Source organism: Xenopus laevis, chromosome 5L (assembly GCF_017654675.1).
Source record: "Xenopus laevis strain J_2021 chromosome 5L, Xenopus_laevis_v10.1, whole genome shotgun sequence".
NCBI lineage: Eukaryota > Metazoa > Chordata > Amphibia > Anura > Pipidae > Xenopus > Xenopus laevis.
The window spans coordinates 144,007,598-144,034,164 of NC_054379.1; the positions used below are offsets into that span (position 1 = coordinate 144,007,598).

General features: G+C 41.5%; 1 protein-coding gene across 2 annotated transcripts in view; it reads right to left on the reverse strand.

Annotated features, from left to right (window-relative positions):
- hs6st1.L (heparan sulfate 6-O-sulfotransferase 1 L homeolog) overlaps positions 1 to 24,410 on the reverse strand; it is a 69,967-nt gene extending 45,557 nt beyond the window's left edge. The window contains exon 1 of one of the 2 annotated variants that reach the window (XM_018263987.2): positions 23,741 to 24,410. In XM_018263987.2, the coding sequence (XP_018119476.1) occupies positions 23,741 to 24,252 (512 nt within the window). In that variant the 5' untranslated portion in view covers positions 24,253 to 24,410. The remainder of the gene's footprint in view (positions 1 to 23,740) is intronic. The other variant, XM_018263988.2, reaches the window with a different exon arrangement.
- Between the last annotated feature and the right edge of the window lie 2,157 nt (positions 24,411 to 26,567).

The window sequence follows — 26,567 nt, forward strand, 5'->3', positions numbered from 1 at the left end:
ATTGAAACAGACGATCAATATCTGAATGTTCATCATACGAGGAATACAATTTGCAAGTCTATGGCCAGTGTAAGATCACAGTTCAGTGTGGTCTGTGAAATGGATTAACATAATCGAGTGGCACCGCTGCTGCTAGATAAAAACGACGCTGGGAAATGGTTCCACTTAACATGCAAAATCTGTTTCAAAATGTCCATCGTTCATGTTGACAATCCCTCTCCATGCGTTGGCATATTGCTATTCCCATGTGGCATCCGATTTATAACAGTCTGTGCCATCATAACTCCACGGACAGCTGCATGAATTTGTTACCAAGGTGTCAAACCAAAAACATATTCCATACACTCAGCAACAGCTGGGGCAATGGATTCTAGCGGCCCCTCTGTGCCAATAGGACTTGTTAGAATAAGCAGCTCCCGGGTGTTCGAAAACTGTGCCCAAACAGTTGCCTGCAAAATTCACTGGTATGGAATCCTGTTTCTGTAAATGCCAACATAAAAACCAGTGTAGCATGCAACTTGCATTTAAAACGCTTTATTTTTTTGATGTTACTGTTCCTTTAAAGTAATAAAAATATAATGCAGTGTTGCCCTGCACTGGTAAAACTGGTGTCTTTTCTTCAGAAACACTACTATTGTTTATATAAATAAGCTGCTGTGTAGCAATGGGGACAGCCATTCAATAGAGAAAAGGCTCAGGTTACACAGCAGATAAGCTCTGTAGAACATAATGGTGTTATCCGTTTTCCACTATTTAACCTGTGCCATATAGCCTTTTTTTCAATGTCCGCCACTGCTACATAGCACCTTGTTTATATGAACTATAGTAGTGTTTCTGAAGCAAACACAGAAGTTTGAGCAGGACAACAGCACATAATATTTTCATTACTTTAAAACACTTTTGGTGTTACTGTTCCTTTAAATTAATCCTCATTTAGTGGCGGCTTCATTACGAAAGCAAGGTGTCTTCGTCCCATTGGATGTATTGCCACTGCTTGGCAAACCTGTCACCACTGCTTTTTCTGAGAAAATCTCAGATTTTATTCAACTGCTTGTAGAAGCCAAGACATCTGTTCGTTCAAGCCAATGCCAGGATCTTCCTTGTTCACCAGTAATATCCAGGAGGCACTGTATACAGTTTGTCTATTTGGCTCTGCAGCAACTCCCGGTGAGTCTGCCAGAATTTCCATTATAAACATCCCAATACAGGAACAGGAATGGGACCGGTTATCCAGAATGCACGGGACCTGGGGGGTTCCGGATAATGGATCTTTCAGGTAATTTGGATCCTCATATAGTAAGTCTACTAGAAAATCCTGTAAACATTTAATAAACGCAATAGGCTGGTTTTGCTTCCAATAAGGATTTATTATATCTTAGGTTAGATCAAGTACAAGCTACTGGTTTATTATGACAAAGAAAAAAAGGAAATAATTTTTAAAAATTTGGATTATTTGATTATAATGGAGTATATGCGTGATGGCCTCCCCATAATTCAGAGGTTTCTGGATAACAGGTTTCCAGATAACCAATCCCATACCTGTATCCTTTTTGTTAATTTGCTTCATACCTGCCTAATGCTGGAGTGGAATTATATATATCTATAAAAATAAATTTCAGCTTGAATATGATCACTAGCTGATCCCAATATAAAATACCAGGCAGATTTTGATTGGCTAATCAAGATAATAAACAAGGGTTAGCGAATATTTACAAATATGACCAATATGAGTGCTATTCCCCAAAATGAAGTGCATTGAGAATTTGCACTTTCATGTAACTATGTGCCTAAGATATTATATTACCAGCAACTTGTAGGAACCACTGTTAGGCCGCTGGGAGTTGTAGTTTAAATACAAAAAATACACTGTTCAAGTTCAAGCAGGGAGGTCCCCTTGTTTGTTTAGTTTAAGAACAGGTGGAATATTTCAGGTGAATTAATCTTCATACAAGTGTGACAGCCCCTACTAGTTCAATTTTGACTGCCTTGTTTGGACAAAATGGTTATGCTCGATCCACTAGTTTATCAATGTACCTGAAAGGACTGTCAGAGTGAAAGCAATATGGCTCCCAGGCACACATACTTATTCACAGCCCATAATTAAAAGTGACTCATTAAATACACAAGGTCATTGTGCCAAAATGCTGGGGGCAATTAGGAATGAGAAAGGTCTTTGTGCAAAGAGTCCCTGGAAGAGGATTGTATTGCCTTTCAATCCCTCATCTCTACCACTCACCTTAGACATGCATTCCTTCCCTGGGTCAGTGTTATGGCATAAAGATTTGTCAGCAGCTCAATGCCAATGGATATGTTTCAGCACATATATACAAAGTCTGCGCTCTCAACTCAGCCTACTAAAAGGGAGGATAGATCTAGTTGGGTTTAATTAGTCTTTAAATATTTTTCTTAGTAGATTTAAGGTATGGTGATCCAAATTATGGAAACATGAAAAACCCATGTCCGGAGCATTCTATATAATAAATCCAATATTAAACAGAAAAAAAATTACATGTATATCTGCTCCTAGGGATTACGTTTACATATAAGGGTTGCCAAGAATTGGAAATCCCAAAATAGGTGAAAAAGACCCCCATGATAGTAAATGCAGTAGCAAGAATGATTATAAAAGTAAAACATGTTTATTAGCCCAACGCGTTTCGTGCCAAATGGCTCAATGACTATGAGTAAGTGCCCATTTGGCACAAAACGCATTAGGCTACACATGTCCTTATAAAATGTTTTACTTTTATAATCAGTCTTGCTACTGCATTTACAATCAGTGTGTCTTTTTCACCTATTCTAAGATTTCTAATAGATCCCACACACACTTGTCTATTTATTTCTTCAACATTACGGCTTGGCAAAATGGCACCAAAATCAAATCGTGACATCATACATGGGTGTGCATATCAGTGTCATAGTGTCGTGAAATTCAGGGGAGTGCATAATTATACCATACTACTCCACCACCTCAATATACAGTGGTTTAACCACTGATATGTGGTTACAAAGATAAATCTTTAGGATCCATGTACCAGTGCCCATAGAATGACACTCGTGAATCTAAAACATAAAATGAATATACCGCAGGCATCCCCACCCCCTCAATCTAGAGTCCCAAGTATGGAACCCAATACCCCAGGAGTGCGCATCGTAACTGTTTAACAATTTACTTTATTATTGCCCTATGGACAGGACACCTACCACCATTAGTACAGGAAGATTACCCATATAGGGATTGATGGAGTTTAGCTATCACAGGCTTCTGCTCGTATCCAGGTCCTTATGACGCAACTCAGCCAGATACGCCCCCCCCCCCCCCCGTTTGCATTACAATCTGGACTACCGCTTATCTCCTGGCAGCCCATATCACCGCTAGCACTGCAACCTTTACCAACCTAATAAAATGTTTTACTTTTATAATCATTCTTGCTACTGCATTTACAATCAGTGGGTTTTTTTCACCTATTTTGAGATTTCTAATAGAACACACACACTTTATGATTTCTGTGATCGGATCTCAAAATAATTCAAAAACATAGGTGTGACCATTGTGAAACAGGCCCTAGGCTAGGGTGGCAACTTCAGCCTTAAAACACACCTCACCTCATGAGGACACGAATTGGATCCCTAACTAAAAAGCGAATTAGCACTTACATCAGCGCAGTATGCATTTGAAATATGTGCTACATGCAATTAATTTAAACTGCTAATTAGTCTTACTGTTATGGATTCAGTGTCGGCCCATTTCAGTGGGTGAGATGGCCTCCCTAAACTAGCTCCTTCTTTAAACATAAAAATTCCAGACTGTCACAGATCAATGGTAACCAAAATGAGAAACGCGTGGCCTATGGCAGACGTATAGGGGCCATTACACTGCTGCATTGGGACTGTTTCTGTTAATAAGAATAGCATTGCAACTCAGATACACAGCCAGTAACGATGCGAGGCCTGTGGCCAATCGCAACATGACAGGCAATGCAGTTGCTTCATCCAGCCTGTTCCTTTGGGAACAAGGTTCCTCTTCAAAGTTGGATAAATGAAAAGATCTAAAAGAACGGCAATTTGGCAGCTGTGGTCAGAACTCTACGAACAAACCATTTCGTATCTTTAGAGAGACGGCATCAATACACTTCTCGGGTTCTTTGATACGAGGGTGAAAAAAAAAAAATCTGAAATGTTTTTTTCTCCAATGGACTTCACATGGGAATTAGCAACAAGAGCCGTGATTCAAAACGGTCCGACTCTCCATATCTCACCCTTGAATTATCGTTGACCTAGTCATCTCCATGACTAAAGAGCTCAGTGATGCTTCATTATGCCCCACATCAATACTCAATATTCAGAGAGCTTTTCTTTCCATTTAAGAATCCCAGCTGAAAGTGTGCCTCCTACAAAGAGCATCTCTATCAATTATTCATGCCTACACGACTGCCTGCACACAGCTCCAAGTATGGACACTTGTTAGTGACTGCACTTTGTGAGTTTAGAGACGGCTCCTTATTCTACCCCTGCTTTCAATGTTGGTGCTGGTTAAGCTGCTCATTTATCAGCAAACTGGCCCTGTTTATACCATGAAAAACTATTGTGGGTCCAATAGTACATTAGGAAATGGGATCTGCCCTTTGTTTTGCTACAGAGTCCTGATAGCAGATATACAAGTGAGGATACAAAAGTACGACCTACCATAGCCAGCCACTATAGAAGCTGCTATTGAAAAGGGAATTCATTCTTTAGTTATTGATTACAAAAACAAATGTTTAGGCAGGGTCCTAAATAAACATTTCATACAAGTGAATGGGAAACTGTGGGGTGTTCCTCTAAGGCAGTGATCCCCAACAGTAGCTCATGAGCAACAGGTTACTCTCCAACCTCTTGGATGTTGCTCGCAGTGTCCTCAAAAAATGTGCTTATTCTTAAATTCCAGGCTTGGAAGCAAGTTTTAATTGCACAAAAACCAAGTATAGTGCCAACTAGAGCCTTTTGTAAACTGCCAGTCCACATAGGGGCTACAAAATAGCCAATCACAGTACTTATTTGGCACCCAAAGGACTTTTTCATGCTTGTGTTGCTCTACAACTCCTTTTACATTTGAATGTGGCTCACGAGTAAAAAAGTTTGGGGACCCCTGCTCTAAGGAAATGTGACTGACTCTTTTTGCACTTTGATAAATTTGTCAGTGCTTCTGGGAGTAACCAGAAAACCTGTGACCTGGGGTCTTTCTGTAATTTGGATATCCATAGCTTAAGTCTGCTACAAAAAAAATTAAACATAAATAAATCCAATAGGATTGTTTTGCCTGCAATAGTCGGGATCAAGTACAAGGTACTGTTTTATTATTACAGAGAAAAGGGAAATCATTTTTTTTTTTAGACATTTGGATTATTTGGATAAAATGGAGTCTATGGGAGAGGGCCATTCCTTAATTCAGAGCTTTCTGGATAACGGATTTCCAGATAATGGATCCCATATCTGTATTTGCAATTTTTCCATGATTAATTTTCCCTAATAGTGGCTGAGACACTATCCAACGGCACAGGTTTCCCATATATTCCGAGTCAGTGGACCAATCTGTTCAGAAGAATAAAACTTGCAATTTACAGTAGCATGCATTGTCTCTCCTGTTATGGTTATATCGCGGTGCGTCAGCAGCTTGTCCCAGCAGGATGAGAACGAGACACACGTTTCCTTTCCATCCCTCACTTCCCTTGGCCAGGAGCTCTAATTTGCTATGACAGGATATAGGCGAAAGTAATAAGGCCTTGTTAAATTGCTTTCCCTGCTGAGAAACCACACATACACTTTCACATATCCTAGCTGCTATCAAGATATGGAAAATTGTCTCTATAAACCATTCACAGAGGAGCCATAAATGTAGTTCTGGCGAGGCAAAGCCGGCTTCAGGTTTATTCAGCTACACAGGCGCCATTTTGAAATCAAAAATAGAAAATCATAAATTGGTGGAGGAATGTCAGACACAACTTGGCATGTGACAGGTTTATTTTATTCTTCAGTCTATTTTATGGGGAAAATTGGGAGGTTGCTTCCCGGGTAATAAAAACATAGATCGATGACTGCTACCTTCAAATGTTGCAGACTTGTTACTGGATATATTTGGCTCTTTTAAAATATTAAAACAGCTCATTTTAAAGAAATCATTTCTAAAGTCAAATACAATTTAAGCACTTTAAGGCTGCCAACTTTCTCCACTCTGGCACCTCCTATATGTAGGAGAATGGAATCTCTAGCATATATTTCTCATGAGGAAAAAAATGAATGAATCAATGAAAATATTATAGGGAAGAGGTCTTATATAATTTGAATTATATTTCTGAGCGGAGAAAGTGCTAGAAACCAGCTTAAACTGGGTCATCCATCAGAAAATATCTGGGGTTAGTGGCCATCGGATAACTGCATGGGCCACACCTTTTGCTTGGCAAATCAAGTCTGTGAGGTGATTGGATAGATATCAGACTTGGGCAGCCTTTGGGGATTTTTTTCATGATATCCAGAAACTGGTCCTGTTGGTGCACTTAACGACGTTAGTTCATCATCAGTTGTGATCTCAACTTTACTTGTCTGCCTATGCAAACTTCCACCTTAGACTTCCACTGGTGGGGGCCGCTTGGAAAATTGCAACATCTAAAGCAGTGGGTTTTGAATATTTAGTTTTGTGCACCCTGTTTAAAGTCCAAGAATTTGTCAGGGCCCCCTTAACTAATAACAAGGATGAAGTTGTATACTGTAGAAACAGTGGTGCCAGAATTCCAAAAAATATCTAGGACAACAAATAAGTGTTCTTCCAAAATCTCATCAGCTGACTGTCAAGCTAAGGGCCAGGCAGGGCCAAAATCAGTTTTTGTTGGAAATTCGCAAGCCAAATCCACAATCAGTATCCTCTTCTTCTTCTTTTACATCCGGAACCCTTGTGTCTGGTGGAAAAACTCTTGGCGGATTTGAGAGCAAAAAGCAAAGTCTCTCGCCGAGTGTGTTTGCACCAGAGCAGATACAAGGGTTATGGACATGAAAGCAGAAGGGGATACTAATCCTGGCGAGGAATGGAAATCGGCCGAGTTGAAGTAAATCTAGATCTACTCATGTGACAGCTATTCTGAGCTTGAATGTAAATTTTCATTTAAATATCTTTGTGTATTCAGAAGATGTCTAGCCTATGATTAAGGGTCTATAAGGCACGGAACGTGTAAGGCTACATCATTTGAGATGTTTTTTGTTCAATAAAATATACTGTTAAAATTGCATCAAGCACTGGAGTGAAGTCTGGTTTGTGCCAGTCCCACAACGAGAACTACATTGCATTTATTGCCTCCCTCAAGCTGAAGATCTTGGGCTTGTGCACCTGGACCACCAATTCTATTGTTAAGTCAACCCAAAACTACACTATTTCCACTACTGGATATTTGCCTGTATTTAGTAGTAGATTTGCAGATTTGAACAGGCTGATTTTGGCCCTGTCTGGCCCTAGCCTTATGCTGGATTTCCAGGACTATCTATAGGGTCAAACAGGCACTTTCCCCAAGTTTCACCCTAACTGGCCTTGAAATTGGACCTTCCACAGTTTAGAAACCGCCAATCTAAAATAAGGAAGATTGGAAACTTGCATTACTCGAAAATATGGGTCAAATTGGTTTGGTTGATAAAGAGCTATTTTAAAGTTTATGGGCAGTGGCAACTGGGGCACTTTGCCATCCATGGAAAATCCATCGTAGGTAACAAAGCCCCTGAAAAGAACTTAATTGCAAACCATGGGAATAGCAGCAGAAGGGAGAATTTTTAAGATTTATTTGTGGTCATGTGCTTTATGAGCAGAAGCAAACAGACAAAAATAAAGTCTATGCAAGGGGATGGGGCTGCAGAGATATGGTGAATGTGCCGATTAGATTCCTGCAGTCAGGCTGAAGAAAATTGTAAGGTTTTCCCACAAAAGTAAAGACTGTATCCTGTCTGTTATCAGCTGGTACAAAAAGGAGACAAAAATACATGTGTGCACCAAGGCCTTTGGGTTTAGTTTAGCATGAGATTGGGAATGCCATAATAGAATTTTGCTTGCACAGACTGATTGGATATCTAAAGCAAACTCAGCTCTGTGAAAGGAAATACTGTGTTTTTTTGGCTCATTATATATTTTATATCTTCAGGCGGCTTTGCATATCAGCCTCTCTTTACTTTCTTGTGTACCCCTGCTTTATCAGTCAGCAAAGAATCAAAGGAAAGAGACGACTCAATTTGTTGGCACAAGATATTGCAGGAGATTCCTCCTGACACAAGCTAACTACATGCGGATACATATGTCACCCCCTTTCACTGGCGGGGCCATGCACCAGAGAGGAACTGTGATACAGATTCAATTTGCCCTGATACTGTAACTAGTTTTGTTTTGGTTGGGTTAATAAGTAAAATGCTGAACAATAGATCTGGACAGGTATTATCGTGCCATGAAAGTCAGTCGTTTACCAAAATTAACAGTTAGATAAATGAGGTTGCATCTCATTGTTTGTATTACAACATCTGTACATGTACGGCCAATATTATGCGAATAGGAAGATCTTCCCAGATGATGGAAATCCTAAAGGTAAGGTCACACCTGGAGATTTGGGGAGATTTAGTCGCCTCTTCTTTGCGGTAACTAATCTCCCCGAATGGCTTCCCCCTGTCTTCCGTCTGCTAGAATGAGAAATCACCTGCGGCATGGCACCACGGTGCTTCGTTTTCCGAAGTCGCCCAAAGTTTACTCGTGAGGCAACTTCGGAAAACGAAGCGCTAATCTCCAGGTGTGACCTTACCCTAACGGAAAATCCAACTGCTGTCTTTGTGTATTTGACTGATCTTTCCTACAAATGATACTACTTGCAAGATGGCAGCCTTTACCCATTCATCGTTCTATACACTCAACGGTCATTCTTAAGACCACTTATCTGGGGACCTATTATGCATTGGACTCAGATTTTATTCCCAAACGATCCTCCAAATGACTTGATAGTCAGACTCTTCAACAGGTTAGTGCAGTAGCCATCTCCACATCGGTAACATGAAGGAAACTGGAGAGTCTTCAAAATGTGAATAGTCGTTTTTATTGACGAACTACATTTTGGACCCCTATGGTCTTTCCTCTGGTGCAACTTGCACCAGAGAAAGGACCTTAGAGGTCCGAAACATGTAGTGCGTTAATAAAAACTACATTATTCACATTTTGAAGACTCTCCAGTTTCCTTCATGCTTCATGGGAGCTATTATGCAGAATGCTCGGGACTCGGGTTTTCCAGATAACGAGTCTTTCCGTAATTTGGTTCTCCATACCTTAAGTCTAATAGAAAATCATGTAAACATTAAAATTACCCAATACGCTGGTTTTGCTTCCAATAAGGATTAATTATAGCGTAGTTGGGATCAAGTACAAGGTACAGTTTTGTTATTAAAGAAAAAAAGGAAACTGCTGAAAAATTTAGAAATGGAGTCTATGGTTTGCGGATAATGGGTACCTGTATACAAAATCTCAATAAGTGTGTTGCACCTTTAGGGTTAAAGCGCACAGGCAGATTCAGGGAGATTAGTCGCCTGGCAACTAATCGCATCTTCTGTGGGGCGACAATCTCCTCGAACTGCCACCTGCTATAATGACAAAACGCGAGCGCCAATGCATTTGTGACGCTTCAATTTCTGGAGTCGCCCGAAGTTGCCTACCACAAATGGGACATGGGACTGAAAATCAAAGGAAGGACAACAGACAATCTGGTGCCACATTTTGAGCAGGCAACTGCTCCGAGCCCCCTTCTAGTGCCAGCAGCAAAAAAAAAATAAACTCATTTTTAATTTCTCCTAAAGTAGTTTTTTGAATGAAATCTGAATAGTTTGAAGTGCAGACGCTCTCTCCTTTAGGATTGGTCTTACCTCATTTACAGTAATTACTGTGCCCAGTATTCTCAATACACTGCATGGGAAATGAATAAGGCTGTTTACTCGATGACATGTTGGGGCCTGTAGATTAAATTCCCCTTAAGGAAGGTGAATTGTAACGCAGAGGGAGTTGAAATCTTAGCAGCTCCTACTGAGCCGTCCCTGCAGACCAGAAACCATCTGGTAACTACTCTGCTGAAGCAGTTTCCATGGCACACAGACACTGGATGCCCCTTAACAAGATGATCTTAATTGATGTTTCTCTGCACAGCTGGTAAGGCTACATCTGCCCAAAAACAAGAGTACAGGCGGAAAGGATACAAGAAAGAAAATTTCCTGCAGTAGATAGAATTAGCTGCCTAGCTGGTTATCCGTCACATATTCAAGCCCCGCTTGGCACCAGACAATTGGAAAGGCTGCAGACCCCCCCTGAATGCGCTAAATAAAAGAAGAAAACCCCCTGCTGCTTGGTTATACAACATGGCAGAAGCTGTCGGCCCAATCTGGTGATGTCATTGCCTTTACTTATGTGGGAAATTCAATTATAAAGTCAAGGTAATTAGGCAAGAGCATCTGTAGGGTCCTGCTGTTCCCACCATAATCCATACTGTTGCAATACACATTCCGCAGACCCCTTTGTCCATTGTGACATTATATTCAGTCCAGAGATCAAGCAAGGTATCAAAATTTGTTTTGTACCAAATGTGACAACTGATATACAAGTTTTAACCCATTGCAGGCGGAGGGTCCAAAAAATTTTTTAAAAAAGGCACGGACAGGCTAAAAAACTAAAATAAATGATTATCAGACACAAATTGCTGCCAAACTGTAGACAGGGGGTAGAAAACTCACCCCAAGAGCACCTTTACAGACAACCTATCAGGCAAACCAACTGAAATGGGCTCAGTCATATTGGAAAATCCACTATAGCCATTTGCTGGATGTCCAAAGCTTCTTAAGATGGCCATAGACTAGAGATCCGCTCGTTTGGCGAAGTCGCCAAACGAGCAGATCTCCGCCTATGTCCACATTGAACTGGGCGATATCTGGCTCATCCGATCGTGGGCCCTAGGGCCCAACGATCGGATCACAATGGGTCCAATATGGGTGGTCAAATTTGCGGGACCACATAGACGCACAGATGCAGGCGTGATCAGCTCCTAAAGGCCCGACCGAGATCTGCCCGACTTTCGGACAGATATCGATCGGGGAAGCCCGTCTGATGGCCCCGCCTTTAGGAGCTGTTTATTGATCCTAAAAGTGGCCATACACGTATTAGCCCGCACCTTTGGTTTGGGATAACATTTTTACCCAACAGGTGCCCTTTAACGCTGCAATGTTTAACCCTTGTTATTTTCCGGTTTTACATAATTCTTCACTGTGTTTTCAATGAGGTGCAACTGCACTATATCACATGCAATATTATAAAAACAACGGAGTCCTATACTTTTCAACAGCCTTTGATCACCCATTGAGTCCAGGGTTGCAATTTAACATGCAAATGATTACACCAAATAAATAGCTAGCAAATAGAGGTATCTGGCGGCAGATGCATGCCAAGAGGCTGGAAATCAGAGAAAAGCAATGCAAAAGTGAGTGTGCAAAATACTTTTTTTCTCTCATTCACATTCAGGCATAGGGGGGAATTTTCTCAGGCATGTGGCACACTAAAGATACCTTATAAGGCATCAGGGTTCCAGACCGATACTCTGCCCAGCATAGTAAAGGCATAAGAAAAACAAAATGCTAAATATAAATAAAAATAGAATGAGACCTGTGCACACACTGAACCACGAGACTATTGCACTTATCATAGATCTGCAGATTAAAGGAATGCACAGGGATGGCTCCACAGCAGAACAGTCTATGACGTCCCCCAGGCCCCCTCCCACTCCAAACAGACAAGGACGTGGTACAAAATAACAAAACGTTAATACGAATGTAAGAGGGGCTGCACATTTGCATTTACAAACATGTAAACACCAAACATTATTTAAATGGGAGCATTATGCACTACTGAAAAAGCCCTTGAGCGGCAGGAAAGTGGCAGTTGTTGATGATTTACAGGAGCCAGCCTGAGACCGTGCACGGAACACAGAGCGGCATTTGTTCTCGCCATGATCCGCACTCAGTACCAGTGGTTAGTGGGCACCATATGTGTGTTTGATACATTATTAATGGCAAGTGTTCTCATCTCCGGCCTGTATCAGTGCATACTAAGTGCCCAACGCTGCTCTCTCGCTGGCACCCTCTGCTTTGAGCACAGGCACAGGACATCTATTTATCCGATCTCTAATCATTTATCAACCACAGAGAATTCTTTAAAGGGGAACTATAATGAAAATGAAAGTTTAATATTGGCTTCAGTATACAGAAATAAGAAACTTTCTAAACACAATCAATTAAATATTCTCTTCTAAAATAATAAAGTTTATCTTCATTATTCCTCTCTCAGCATCTGTTTCTCCTCATTCTGTCGTTGGGCATCAGATGAATGAATATATCTTAAAGAGGGGCTCCTTTTAAATAGAAGATGTATTGGGATTTTTGGTGATTTTAATAGAGTGAGCTCTAATACATCTTCTAGGTAAAAGCTATATTGGATCATTAATCTGATACCCAACTGCTACATGAAGACAGAATGAAGAGAAACAGATGCTGAGAGAGGAATAATGAAGATAAACTTGATTATTTCCTAGCAGATGTATTAGAGCTCACTCAAATAACGGATTCCAGTACAAACGAAATGTAACAAAATAACTGCCTTTTGCACAAATTCTGCATGTAGAGAGACAGGATTTTTGGTGATTTTAATAGAGTGAGCTCTGCCTCTCTACATGCAGAATTTGTGCAAAAGGCAGTTATTTTGTTACATTTTGTTTGTACTGGAATCAGTTATTTGAGTGAGCTCTAATACATCTGCTAGGAAAGGAAGCCCTCCTATAAGATATATTGGATCATTCATCCGACACCCAACTACTGCATGAAGACAGAATGAAGAGAAACAGATGCTGAGAGAGGAAGATAAACTTGATTCTTTCATAAACAATGCAGAATTTGTAAGTGATTGATTGTATTTACAAAGTTTCTTACTTCAGTATGAAAAAGCATATATTAAATTTTAATTTCACAATAATTCCTCTTTAAAATATTGACTCAAAGGAAACAGACATGCCCCCCCACCCCAGCAACAAATATACACAACTCTAGATCCCTTTGCAATTTAACAACGAGCTAGAAATAGATTTTGCATTTTGTCTTTCCCATAATACCCCAAAATGTAAACATGCCCTTTATAGAGTATTTGGATTTAGAAATATCCTAAAACTTTAGGTATTCGTATCCTTTCACTCCGCATGTGGCCACTTTTTCAATCCCAAACGGAGACAGACTGACAGGACTTTAACCATTGAGAAGAGGTTTAATGTCGGATCAAGTTTCAGTTGTCCCCTTTCAACCATTATGCATATAAAGAGGGAGATTAAGGGACATCTAAGTGTACCCGCGCCGTCTGTGAACTTGATACGGCGGGGCTTTCCTTACAAGAATAGCACCCGAAAACAATAGCTTCTCCAACTGCAGAAATCATATGTCACATTCCGCTAATAACTTGAATTTCAACAGGCATGTTACTTTAAACGAGAATACTTGGCAGCTTATTAATTATTAAGATTTTGGAACACGTTTACCATTTCATAGCTTGGATCAAACATTTCCACTGAATTGAGGTTGTCGGCATTCAGCTACAGGATCATGGAAACTGGCAGAACACATGAGGTAGTACAGGTATGGGACCTGTTACCCAGAATGCTCGGAACCTGGGGTTCTCCAGATAACGGGTCTTTCTATAATTTGGATCTTCATAACTTGAGTCATAAAATAAACCCAATAAGCTGGTTTTGCTTCCAATAAGGATTAATTATATCTTAGTTGGGATCAAGTACAAGGTACTGTTTTATTATTACAGAGAAGAAGGAAACCATTTTGAACAATTTGGATTATTTGGATGAAATTGAGTGTATGGGAAATGGCCTTTCCATAATTCGGAGCTTTCCGGATAACAGGTCCCATACCTGTAATCATTTACTTTGTTACTTTAAATGGGGTGCTTACGGTTAACATAGCAATTATTTAAGTTTGGACTTTTCTTGTCCTTTAATTACACTCCTACTATCCTGCTGTGATCATATGGCAGATGTAGCTTTGGCTCTGAGTTGCAACAGAAAAGGGGGGAAAAAAATAAAGATTTCAGCACAGAGCATATTTCATAAGGGAAAGGGTTATAATTTACACTTGCAATTTTTTTAATGAGATTTAACAGTCTCATCATGCTCACTTCCGATTTTTCCAGTGCCTGAGGTAGCGTGCCTTGGCAGTACAGGGAAACTGTTGTACAAAATCTCTGCCAGGAGAGAAAACATTTTATTTATGAAGGAAATAATAAAATATTTCAGGTAGGGATTTTATTAACGAGACATTCCTATAAAAAAAAAAAATCCTTTTACTGAATGTCAGGTGTGTATAAATAGGAAATTAAATGTTCTCCACGGATATTAGACAGGCAAATGAAATGTTACTCATTAGCTCAGTTGGGACTCGTATGAAAAGACCAGGGTTCTGTTAGACCAAGGATTCACTTATTCAGAGAACAGGGTCAAGGTGAAGGTGGCCCTACACTTAAAGATCTACAAGGTCACCAAACGAGGGGATCTTTCCTTTTTATGACCCCGTCATTGTGTAGAACCGATCACAATGATGTGGATAATGTCCAGGGGAAGGACCACCCCATTAATCAACCTTACAAACAAAATAAGCCTGGCATTAACCCAGTTGGCCAGACCTATCCCTCCCCTATGATGTTCAACATTTGATCAAAACCCCCATCTTGACTCATAACAATGAGCTTAGGGACCCACTCACAATATACAGTACACATAGGGGTAAATTCACTAACCTGCGGAGTTGCGCTAGCGCAGGCTTCGCCTCACTACGCTAGGCGAAGTTTCGCCCAGGGGGCCGCTAATAAATTAAATTCCGAAGTTGCGCTCAGGGAGGCGAAAGGTAGCGAAGTTGCACTAGCGTTAATTCATCAAGGAAAGCACAGTTACGCTCGCGATGGCTAATTTGCATACGGCGCCAAGTTAAAGTACAATGGACGTATATGTAGCAGCAAATACATTACACTACACAAGCCTGCGAAAGCTTCATAAAAGAAAATAGAGTTGTTATATTGCCCTACACATGTGACCACTGTATAGTTAGGTGCCATATGTTAGGAAATGTAGGGAGGAAGGAGGGTACCCCAAATGTACGATCTTTTTCATTCTATCACCTTTAAAAAAAGAAAGATGCCAGCGTTTTTTGGGAATTTGACTTTTTTTGAAGCAATCCCTATCTACTCTATTGCACTTTGCCTGGTCTGAGGTGGCGAAGGCAAGTCTGGCGCAAGCGGTAACGTTCAGTAAAATGTGCAACTTAGTGACTTAACGTAGTTACGTCCCTTCGTCATAGTGCAACTTCGTCTGGCGTAAGGGTGCGAAGTAGCGATAGAGTAGGTCCAGTACGCTAGCGAATTTATGCCAGCACCCATTAGTAAATCAGCCAAGTAACGAAATGATGTCATGCTGACGAATTTGCGCTAGCGTTAGGCACTTCGCACTTTAGTGAATTTGCCCCATAGAATAGAAATGTCACAAAATAAGGTTGGTTAGTAATTAATTCAGCTAATTGCCACACGGCAGCACAGAAACCAGTGCAATTAGCATCAGAATGTAATAATCACCCCTGCAGCATCATCTTATATTACAGACCACCTCATTTTCTGCTTGATAATTTGCAATAAACCTAGCTTCTTAACAGCTGCTCAGAGCCCACTGAGCATGTGAGTGTCGCAGACACTTTCCAAGATGGTGACCCCCTGTGACGAGTCCTGGATCATTGCTGCTATTGAGATGCTTAAACTTTAGGCTGGTACAATAAGTGCAGTATATAAAATATGCCATTTTTTACAATATTCATTTTTAGGGTTTGGTTCTCCTTTACATTTTACAATCCATCATGCAAATTTAAGTCAGCAAAGTGTGGCATAAGCTGTAATGGCACGGCAGTTTTCATGAGGTTATTTGCTCTACCCGTTGCACCTCTCACTGAATCACATGCAATTAAGTGACACACCCAGTTTGCCAAAATTGCACTAGTCCAGGGGTGTCCAAACTGCGGCCCGAGGGCCACATGCGGCCCAGGATGCATATGAATGCGGCCCAGCTTGAAACTCTTGGTTCCCTAGGAAATAGGAGGAGGGGGTCTCTGCCCATTGCCCAGTTAGTAATAATAATATAATAATACGTCTATTTATTATCCAGGTGTCCCATATTCCAGTGTATAGCTCTATCTGGTTATCCAACTGGCATTGTAGTTCTTTTCTGTGTATTTCCTTTACTTTTACAATTAAAAGTGTATTTTATGTGTGGCCCCAGACAATTTTTCTTTTTCCAATGTGGCCCGGCAAGCCAAAAGTTTGGACACCCCTGCACTAGTCAGTCAGTTTACTGGGATCAAATGCAGGGCAACAAGGAACAGGGAAGTTCATCACTCTTGCTGATAAGGGCATTCTCTGCCAGGGTCTACCATCTATAGCGCTACTGTGAATATAAGTGGTACTGCAAGTGACAAAGCAATCAATACGGTCTTACTTCAGCAACAGCCTCTAAGCATTTGGGATGGAAGAGTTGTAAAAATTATTAATCACTGTAAAGCTGCCTATACATGCCCAGAGATGGCCGGGAAGTTTGTCTGATTTCAACCATATTGTCTAACCATCTGGGCATGCACAGCCTTCCTAGCTATAATCCTGCGGGCCTGTGGATTGAGGATTATCAAACCTGATGAATTTCCACAACTCCTTAGCTCCACTTCACATCCTGCTGTTCCGATCATTCAGCCCAAATAAAACAATAGAAAGGTACGGGTGTGAGGTCTGTTATTTAGAAATCAGTTATCCAGAAAGCTTTGAATTAGGGGAAGGCCATATCCCATAGGCCTCATTTTAAGCAAATAATGAACATTTTTGAAAATTATTTCCTTTTTCTCTGTACTAATAAAATATTTCCTTGTACTTGCTGCCAACTAAGATATAAATGAATCTTACTGAAGGCAAATCAAGCCTATTGGGTTTATTAAATGTTTAAATGATCGTTCAGCAGAAGTACGGAGATCCAAATTACAGAAAGATCCCAGAGGTTATGCACATTCTGGTTAACAGGCCCCATACCTGAACTCCGTATCTGTCCCTTTGGCCAGGGTGCTGATTGGTTGGCCTGCGTGTCATCACTTAAACGTCCAGTAACACTAAATTTTTTTAAATTCGCCAGTATACAACGGATAAAAAAAAAAAACACACAAAGACAAATTAAACTTTGAAATCGTCTAGTCTTTATTAAGAAATAACTTACCGAAACTCCGCTTGCGCTCCTCTTCAGAAAAGGTGATCCATTGTGCGGTGCTCGATTTCTACCCCCTGCCTTCCTTATAGGAGATAACCAGGGATGAAAAATCGAGCGCCGCATGATGGATCTTCGCCCTGTCGCCTTTTCTGAAGAGGATCGCAAACGGAGTTTCGCTAAGTTATTATTTAATAAAGACTTAGCGATTTCAAAGTTTAATTTGTCTTTGTGGTTTTTTTTCGTTGTATACTAACAAATAAAAAATAAATAAAAAAAAAGTAATTATACTAAAAATAACGACACTAAGAACCCCATATCTCTTCCAAGAATATATAAATTAACCCTCTTACAATATACAAATTGAATTTCCAAACTCCAGCAAGAAAATGGTTAAAGGGAATGAGGTACAGGGTTATTCATGTCACTCTTACACAACAAAGCTATTAAATAAAGAAATCCTTATCCTGTATTATATTGGATTGTGGACATAAAATTCTGCTAATAAATGTATCACACTCACATTATCGTTAGAGGGGGAGTAAGGGTAAAGCCACACGAGGAGATTCGGGGGAATTTCACACTTTGTGTCAAAATAAAAGTTAATTTTCAGGTGAACAACCCCTTTAATACTTATTGGAAGCAAGACCAGCCTATTGGGTTTTATTAATGTTTACATGATTTTCTAGTAGATTTAAAGGTATGAAGAACCATTCTCTTGAAAACCCTGTGTCCCATACCTGTACCAAGTATGTCACATAATAATAAATTTAAGTAAATAAATCATGAGCTGTATCTGTTGGTGCAACAATGTTTGAGTAATAACATATATATACTGTCATGGCACTCACAGTGTCCAATCAACAGGGCCAATATGGGAGAGCAATACAGAAAATAAATAGTTGTGGGGAACATTTGTGAAGGTGAACTGCCCAATTCAGAGCAGTTAAGAGCATTCCAAGCTTGGAGGCAAATTGGGCTTTTATTCAATACACCAAACCTCAGACTTGCAGTAGAAATAATGAAGCAGATCTATTTCACAAACAAAAAGTACCTTGGTCTTGAAGATCATACACAACAACCTTTATGTTTGACACAATAGGCCTATTAAATACGGGATAACGTGGGAAGTTTTCTGTTAGCTGGAAATGCATCTATTTACATCAAGCCACACCCAAAAAAACATTGTTTTCCCCATCAACAGAACTGGACGGCTGCTGGATTTTGTAACATCTGGGGGGCATACCAGCCTAAAGTTTCAGCTTGTCAATAGCAAGCAGCCATGATCCAAGACTTCAAACTTGTCACAAGGGGTCACCATCTTGGAAAGTGTCTGTGACACTCACATGCTCAGTGGGCTCAGCCACTAAGCTTAGGGGTCGTCACTAATTATCCAGCAGAAAATGAGGTTTGTCTCTAATATAAGCTGATGCTACAGGGCTAATTATTAAATTCTGATGCTAATTGCACTGGTTTCTGTGCTGCCATGTAGTAATTATCGGTATTAATTACCAATCAGCCTTATATTGTGACATTTCTATCCTATGTGTACTGTATATTGTGAGTGGGTCCCCAAGCTCAGCAAGTGAAAGCAGCACAGAGCATGTGCAGTGAATCAGCAGAAAAGAAGATGGGGAGCTACTGGGGCATCTTTGGAGACACAGATCTTTACTGATAAAGGGATGTGGTTACCTTGGGCTGGTACAGAAGCCCAAAACATAATGTACAACATTTCTAGCTACTTCTTTAGGTAAGCTTTAGTTCTGCTTTAATTCTCCCATTGCAATTAGGCATAACTTTCTACCGCTTCTCTGTCTAGATTGCTTATACAGAGGCCAAGGAGTCTTGGTATAAACAATCACCTCGCCCTCTCAACAGTCACTATAAACATTCCACAATACACACCCCATACGTGCCATTACTTAAAGCAATGATAACATATCTACAAGGAGACAATGTCAGTACAAGCCCTATTTATTAGGCTTAATTATGGCGCTTTAAAAAGACCATAAAAACATAAGCTCAAGATCTGCGAAGGCAAAGTAGAGAGAAATGTTGCTCTTTAATATAAACTCTTTGAGTGTGAAATAACAGATCTCCCAGCAGACAAAATCTAATTAAATTTACAAGAGCAATTATCAGCTAAAAACGAAGAGGAATTAAGGAAAATATAAATCCAGCTTTACTTTAGATGAGAAACAGAGAAACTGAACGTGTATGATACAGACAACGGGAGCATTTCACTGTAACACATGCCAGCTTGTTTGCCAACAACAAATCACTACATAGCTATAGACATCTTTATTCTGACACAGCTGACTACTGAAAATAAGTCAGCAGAACCGTAAATCAACAGAAATAAGGGTGGTTTTTCCCCCCTACAGAAGTAGAACATTTGGCACAGTTTGAATTCTGTAATGCTAATTTATTTAGCAGACAGCAGACAGACCCTGTCAGTGTAAACAGGTTATAGCAGTTACAAAGCAAAACAAATGTGTTCGGATTACAAACATGTTCCTTTACCTCCCGCTATGTAAGCGTGACAGCGACAGACAGGGGGAACGGATATTTACTTTGTTGGGAGAAGAATGCAAAACATGATTTTAGACCGAAACGGTAGACCCTGACACTAAGGGGTTAGGGGCAAAAAAAATAGAAACCTTGGTTTGTTTTGAGACAAGCTGCACAATAAAAAAAGTAGATTCTTACATGCAGAAAGTAGTTTCCTCTCACATGACGCTTGCTCGTGGTCAGGTGACTGAACCATCCCAAAATTCAGGACAGGTAACATGCAGTTCAGGATCAGTTAACTGGAAGTCAATTGTATAGAAAGCTCTGAATTAAGCACGGGAAGGCCATCTCCCATAGACTCCATTGTAATCAAATAATTCTAACTTTTAAAAATCATTTTCTTTTCCCCAGAAGACAGTACATTGCACAGGTATGGGACCTATTATCCTAAACGCTCAGGACCTAGGGTTTTCCGTAATTTGGATCTTTTTACATTAAGTCTACTTAAAATCAATTTAAACATTAAATAAACTTAATAGGTTTGTTTTGCCTCTAATAAGGATTTATTATATCATGTTTTTTTTATTGCAGAGAAAAAGGAAATTATATTTAACAATCTGAATTATTTGATTAAAATGAAGACTATGGGAGAATGCCTTCCAGTAATTCGGAGCTTTCCAGATAATGGGTTTCTGTATAACAGATCCTACACCTGAACTTAAAATATAATAAATCCTTATTGAAGGCAAAATTAAAAAGTTTACATGATCTTTTAGTAGACAAATTACAGAAAGACCTTCGGGTCCTGAGCATTCTGGTTAACAGGTCCCATACATTTAGTACTACAGGAAACAAATTTGAAAAGCAGTGAAAAAGATTATTTTTGTGCCCTTAACGTTACTAGAAAATCCCTTCGTAGTTTGGCCCAATGAATGTCCTAAACCTATAGCAATTCCGCAATGGGCCCGTTTAGTGCAGGTACAATTCAGTGGTGAACTTGACAGTACCTTGGGTTCCCAGTTGTCGCTGAACTCTCAGCAGGTTATGTATAAACAATATGTAAAGCAGGCTGGGAGTTGCAGTCAGTAACAACTGGGGACCTAAGATCAAGATACAACAAATATCCACCTCTGCCTTAAGGTGGCCATACACGGGCCGATAAAAGCTGCCGACAGACCGAGTCGGCAGCTTATTGGCACGTGTATGGGGGCCCCCGACGGGCTTCCGCGATCGAGATCTGTCCGACTTAATCCCGTTGGATCGCGGCCGCATCTGTTTGTTGATGCGGTCCCGTGATCCGACCGCACGTTTGCGAACGCTAGGATCCGATCGTTGGGCCCTAGGGCCCACGATCGGATCAGCCCGATATTGCCCACCTCAAGGTGGGCATACTGGAGGGAGATCCGCTCGTTTGCCGACATCGCCAAACGAGCGGATCTATCCATGTATGGCCACCTTAATTCAGTTAGTAAATCTATAGTGAAACTGGGCATGCTGGGAATGATAAGACAGACCGTACCCAGTCAGATACAATGGCCCTGCATTAAATCTGTCTCTAGCCTGTGACTATCAGCAGTTGTACAGCTACGACTCCCATCTGAAGGCTGTCAAGTTGCGGAGGGCCGATGTAGTGGTTAATCCCTGCATTCTGCTGGTTTGTACATTAGGGTAGAACGGTGAGTAGCAGAGTAGCAGCCTATTTATTTATTTATTTAATGTTTATTTGATTTCCTAGTAGACTCAAGGCATGAAGATCCAAAGTATGTAAAGATCAGTTAATCGGAAAACCCAAAGCCCCAAGCATTCTGGATAACAGGTCCCATAGCTGTATATTATATATAATCATTTGTACATATCAGCATACTGCAGCTATATTCTAGCCTGCTATAGACTCTGCTTTGTAAATGGGGTGAGGACCATTTCTCAAGCAGATAGTTTGATTTACCCCATAAAATATATGTATAGTCTTATTTTTGCAAGGCAGTGGGGATCAGTGAAACATCACAGACAAATTCAGAGAGTGGATAAAATATGAATAGGAAGGGAAAAAAAGAAAGCACATTTGCATTGTTTTACATAAGCAAATTTTTCATTTCTGCTCGCCCGTTCCAGACTACTGAATTTCTGCACTGTACCAGACTGCTGAAGAAGCGACAGTTTCCAGCTGTCAGAGCTGCCTGGTTGTCACACTTCGGTGCCAGACGTGACAAGTTCAGTGTAAAGTCAGACGCCTAGGAGGGCAAAGGAGCACATGGGGGGGGGGTTATTAGTGAGCCTTCTTTATTAACACCCCTGCGCTTTTATAATTCAGTCATCTGCAGCAGCACTGTACAGCAGAGGTTGTTTTTAGTTGTAGGTGGAAAGCACAGCATTCTTATTTTTATAAAGCAAAACTGACCAACTAGTGGCCGATCAGCAGTTATAGAACTACAACTCCCAGTATCCACCAACAGCTGAAGTTATACTCCGTAACAGAGGAGAGGTCATGGATTGGAAAAATCTGATACAAGGTGCAACGGTCATCATCTTGCCCTATTAAATCGGCAGACTCATGTCTGTGGCAGTTGCCACTATCGGCACCTTTGATTAACATAAAGGTCAGGTTGACCATAAAAACCGATAAGTGAGGTTACGGTTGTTTAGCAATTCTGTTTCGGTTCCAAAAGAACAGATTGCCCGTTAATACCGACCTCTTAAAATTTCCAGTACGGCATTTAAGAAAACATTTTTGCCTTATCAGTACATATACCATCACCAGCCCAGAAGAGAGGAAAACAAAAACGTGCAACCCTACCCCCCCATCCCAAATCTCAATAATAATTACACCAGGGATTGGATTAAACCAGTCTCTTGTAGTCAGCAAAGTCTCCTTGCCTGGGGAACGAGGGTTATTAAGGCAAGGACAGGCAATCAGGGATTATCTAATGCAGGCTAATAATGATGGTTTTATTGCTAGTCATAGCCGACCTTCACACACCTATGATTACGGGCTACTGTGCACCAACAATTACATGGGGCAGATTATGTTGCACATTCAGTATACTATGTAAATATGAGTTCATAATAATAATAATAAAGCCGGAGACAGAATAGCAGGATGACGTGCCATCACTCCTCATTGCCACACAATAGGATACCATTTATTCCCATGCAACTGCAGCCAAAATAGGTCGCCTCTATCCAATAAGCAACTTCCCAGTGGCCATTCAATAGAAAAGTTGCCTTTTATTTGTGCTTCCAATGCAGCACAGAGTGGCTTATGATCATATCTTGGGGGACATCTGCATACAGATCAAATCCCAATACACAAATGAGCTCAAATCCTGACATTTCTTTATATTATTAATGTCATGCAGGCTAAATTCCTGCAATGCTCACCCCTTTACGGAGTGGGTCCAGGTGCGAATGCCCTGAACCTGTCGCTTAAATCAGCGTATTCAATGTGCATTAATGAAATACAGGTCACTCACCGCTCCTGATCTCTGGCCCGGGTGCAACGCCCCGAACCCGCAGCTTTGGGAGGCTTTCACAATCGATACAATACTCGACAGATCAGCAAAAAGTTTTATTAACCGGACCTACTTCCTAACGCGTTTCGGGTGATCCCACACGTACTCATATGGGTGAGATCACACGAAACGCGTTAGGAGGTTGGTCCGGTGAATAAAACGGTATTAGTTCACCGCTGTCTGCTGATCTGTATTCTAATATCTTTATCAATATGATCTTCTGGATTGAGCCATGGATGTTGAATAGTAATGAGTTGTATAATCTTAGTGTAATGCAGGAAAGCTTCTGCTAGTCTCAAGTAGTGAAGAAGGGACGATGGAAGTTGCAGAGGAGGAACATGAACATTGTCACAAGTTATTAAGACGCACCTTTTGGTTGTCATGGAGGTCTCCCTCTTGTCCAGTACCCCCGGCACACAGCTCGTGAGCTCGGTCCAGTCGGCGTGGAGGCCACAGCTCCAACCAGTGGAGAAACGAGAAAACAACCAAGTCTCCTTTCGGTTGGGTCTGTAGCAGGTACACTTCTTCTGGCCGGGGCGACAGTCGCAAGGCACCTCCAGTCTGACGTTCTGTACCAAGTGTCTCCCGAAAGTGGTGCCGCCGGTCTTCTGGATGTGCAGGAACACAATGACATCGTCCCCTTTCATATCAAAGGTGAGGGAACGGTCCAGATCCCGGACTGGGAAGAAGTACTTCTTGACATAGTGAGGGTCAGGGGTCGGGAAGAGGTCTATGTCCTCCTGGTAATATCTGCTGGGGGATCCTAGGTTCATCCCCGGCCCCACATACTGGTACAAGATCAGCATGAAGAACACCGACCCCACTAAAATCAGCAGAAACTTGCTGGTCCTCTCAACCATGGTCCTTCCAACACACTTCATATGTCACCATCTCCCAGGGTTTACAGGGGAACAGTCCTTCCTTGGATTACACCAAACCGATGCCAAAGACTCGCCCCCCGGCACACTCGGCCGATCACTGCTGCTCCTCACTGCGGGCGGCTGCTGTGTCTATAAGGCAGCTGGAAGCGAAGGAAAAGGCGGTCGCTGCTAGTTCCCTGTTGATAAGAGGCCGTGGGTGACGTCACGAACACGTGAACGTCTCGGAGAACGTCTCCGTCACGTGACGTTCTGTGCGTATCCGGCGCCTTCTTCAATTGGTGGTTACTCGGGGATAGCCTGGAGATTAACGCTGCCCTGAGTGAGCATTGAGTTGTGCCTGGTAGTGGTAGGGCTACTTTTTTTTTTTCTAAGGGGAGGATTTTATTGAGTTCTTCCTATAGTGGAATACGGAATACTGTTCAGTGGAGGCTGTGAGTGAATCTATTACAAACTTGCTGTTCTCTGTAAGGTGTGTGTATACGGAACGCATTGTAGGACATCCTGCAGTGAAATACCTCTCCTTCCGGTGATGCCCTATGCCTTTGGAATGGTGCATCGGTTGCTTTTACAGTCACTCATCATTCAAATCTACAGTCACACCTCCGTCCTCTACCCTCCCTTCTCAGCCGTCAGTCATACGAACTCAGCCCTCCATCCTCCTCCCTCAGTCCTCTGCCTTTCGCCCTCAGTCCTCTTCCTTTTAGCCCTTTTCCCTTCCCTGCTCAGCCCTCCATCCTCCTCCCTCAGTCCTTCCTTTTAGCCCTCTTCCTTCCCCCCTCTTACCTTCCCTGCTCAGCCCTCCACCCTCTTTCCTCAGCGCTCCCCCCCTCACATCACTCTTTTCAGCCGACAGTCTTATCCATAAGTTTCTAAAGTGGTGAGCGAGGGCGGAAAGCAGAGGACTGAGGGAGGAGGATGGAGGGCTGAGTTCGTATGACTGACGGCTGAGAAGGGAGGGTGGAGGACGGAGGTGTGACTGCAGATTTGGACGATCCATGACGGTAAAAGCAACCGATGCGACATTCCGCAGGCATAGGACATCGCATGAAGGACGGGTATTTCACTGCAGGATGTCCTAAAATGCGTTCCGTATGTGTAAGGGGGTAATTGGAGCCTGCTTCATGGTTGCCAGGTCTAATTTTTAAAAACAGCCAGTCAGTCAGTCAGCTACAAAACTAGCACTTGAAAAGTAGCCCAAAAAATAACACTATGTGCTGTGAAAAAAAAAAAATTATAAAAAATAACTGAATATGTGAAAATATGCCTTTTTTAAATTTTACTGTTTAGAATATTTTTCCATGAAGCAAAACGGGACAGATTCGCCCATCAGCAGGGGGTTAACTACAGAGGGGTGCCCAGGAGGGCCGATTCCGTTGCGCTGCGCAAAATCTCCGGCGTCACGTCAGATGCGACGGAAATAAGGTAAGTAATTCAATTGTTGGATCAGCGTTGATGCGACACGACTGTCAGATGCAGACGCTGCGTCTGCATCCGTCAGTCGTGTCGCGGCGCATTAACAATGCGACACGATCCTACATTGGCATTACTTACCTTATTTCCGTCGCATCGGACGTTACGTCTGAGATTTTGCACGAAATCGGCCCTGAGAGCCTTATGGGGCTCCTATACCTCCAGGGCACCCCTCTATACACAGGGAAGACAATCACATAATAAATATATACAGAATCATATCAGGACAATGAGCTTAAGTGCTATGCAGTAAGAGACGTAGTGGGAAGGAGGTCCCTGCCCCGTAGAGCTTACAGTCTATTCCACACCCCACCTTCCATAAACCTAGTGAAAAACAAACTGCACTTTTTATTTCATATGGACTGGCTGGAAGAGTCCCTAAACAAAATGTCCCAAACATTATTTGACATCTGGACCACCTATATTTTTCTGTTTCTTTGAATTCTAGCCACCTCCACCAAGTTGTAGTGAAAATTACATTATGTTCTTCCGTATGTGCGGATAGTTCATCAAAAACACACAGCTCCTCTGTTTTTGTGAGCCAGTCCTTTATTGTTAGTACATATTGTGTTTTGCACCTATATTTTAAGTCTTCTTCCCAACATCAGACAACTCACAGTCTCACCATGCTACGTAGTACGATCTGGAAAGTCTTCAAGGTACCAATCCCCTGATTCCAGCCACAATTGGGGCTCATTTATCAACAGTGGGCAAATTTGCCCATGGGCAGTTACCTATAGCAACCAATCAGTGATTCATTTTTTAAAGCCAGCTGCAAGTAGAACAATGAATGCAGCAATCTGATTGGTTGATCTGGGTTACTACCCATGGGCAAATTTGCCCAG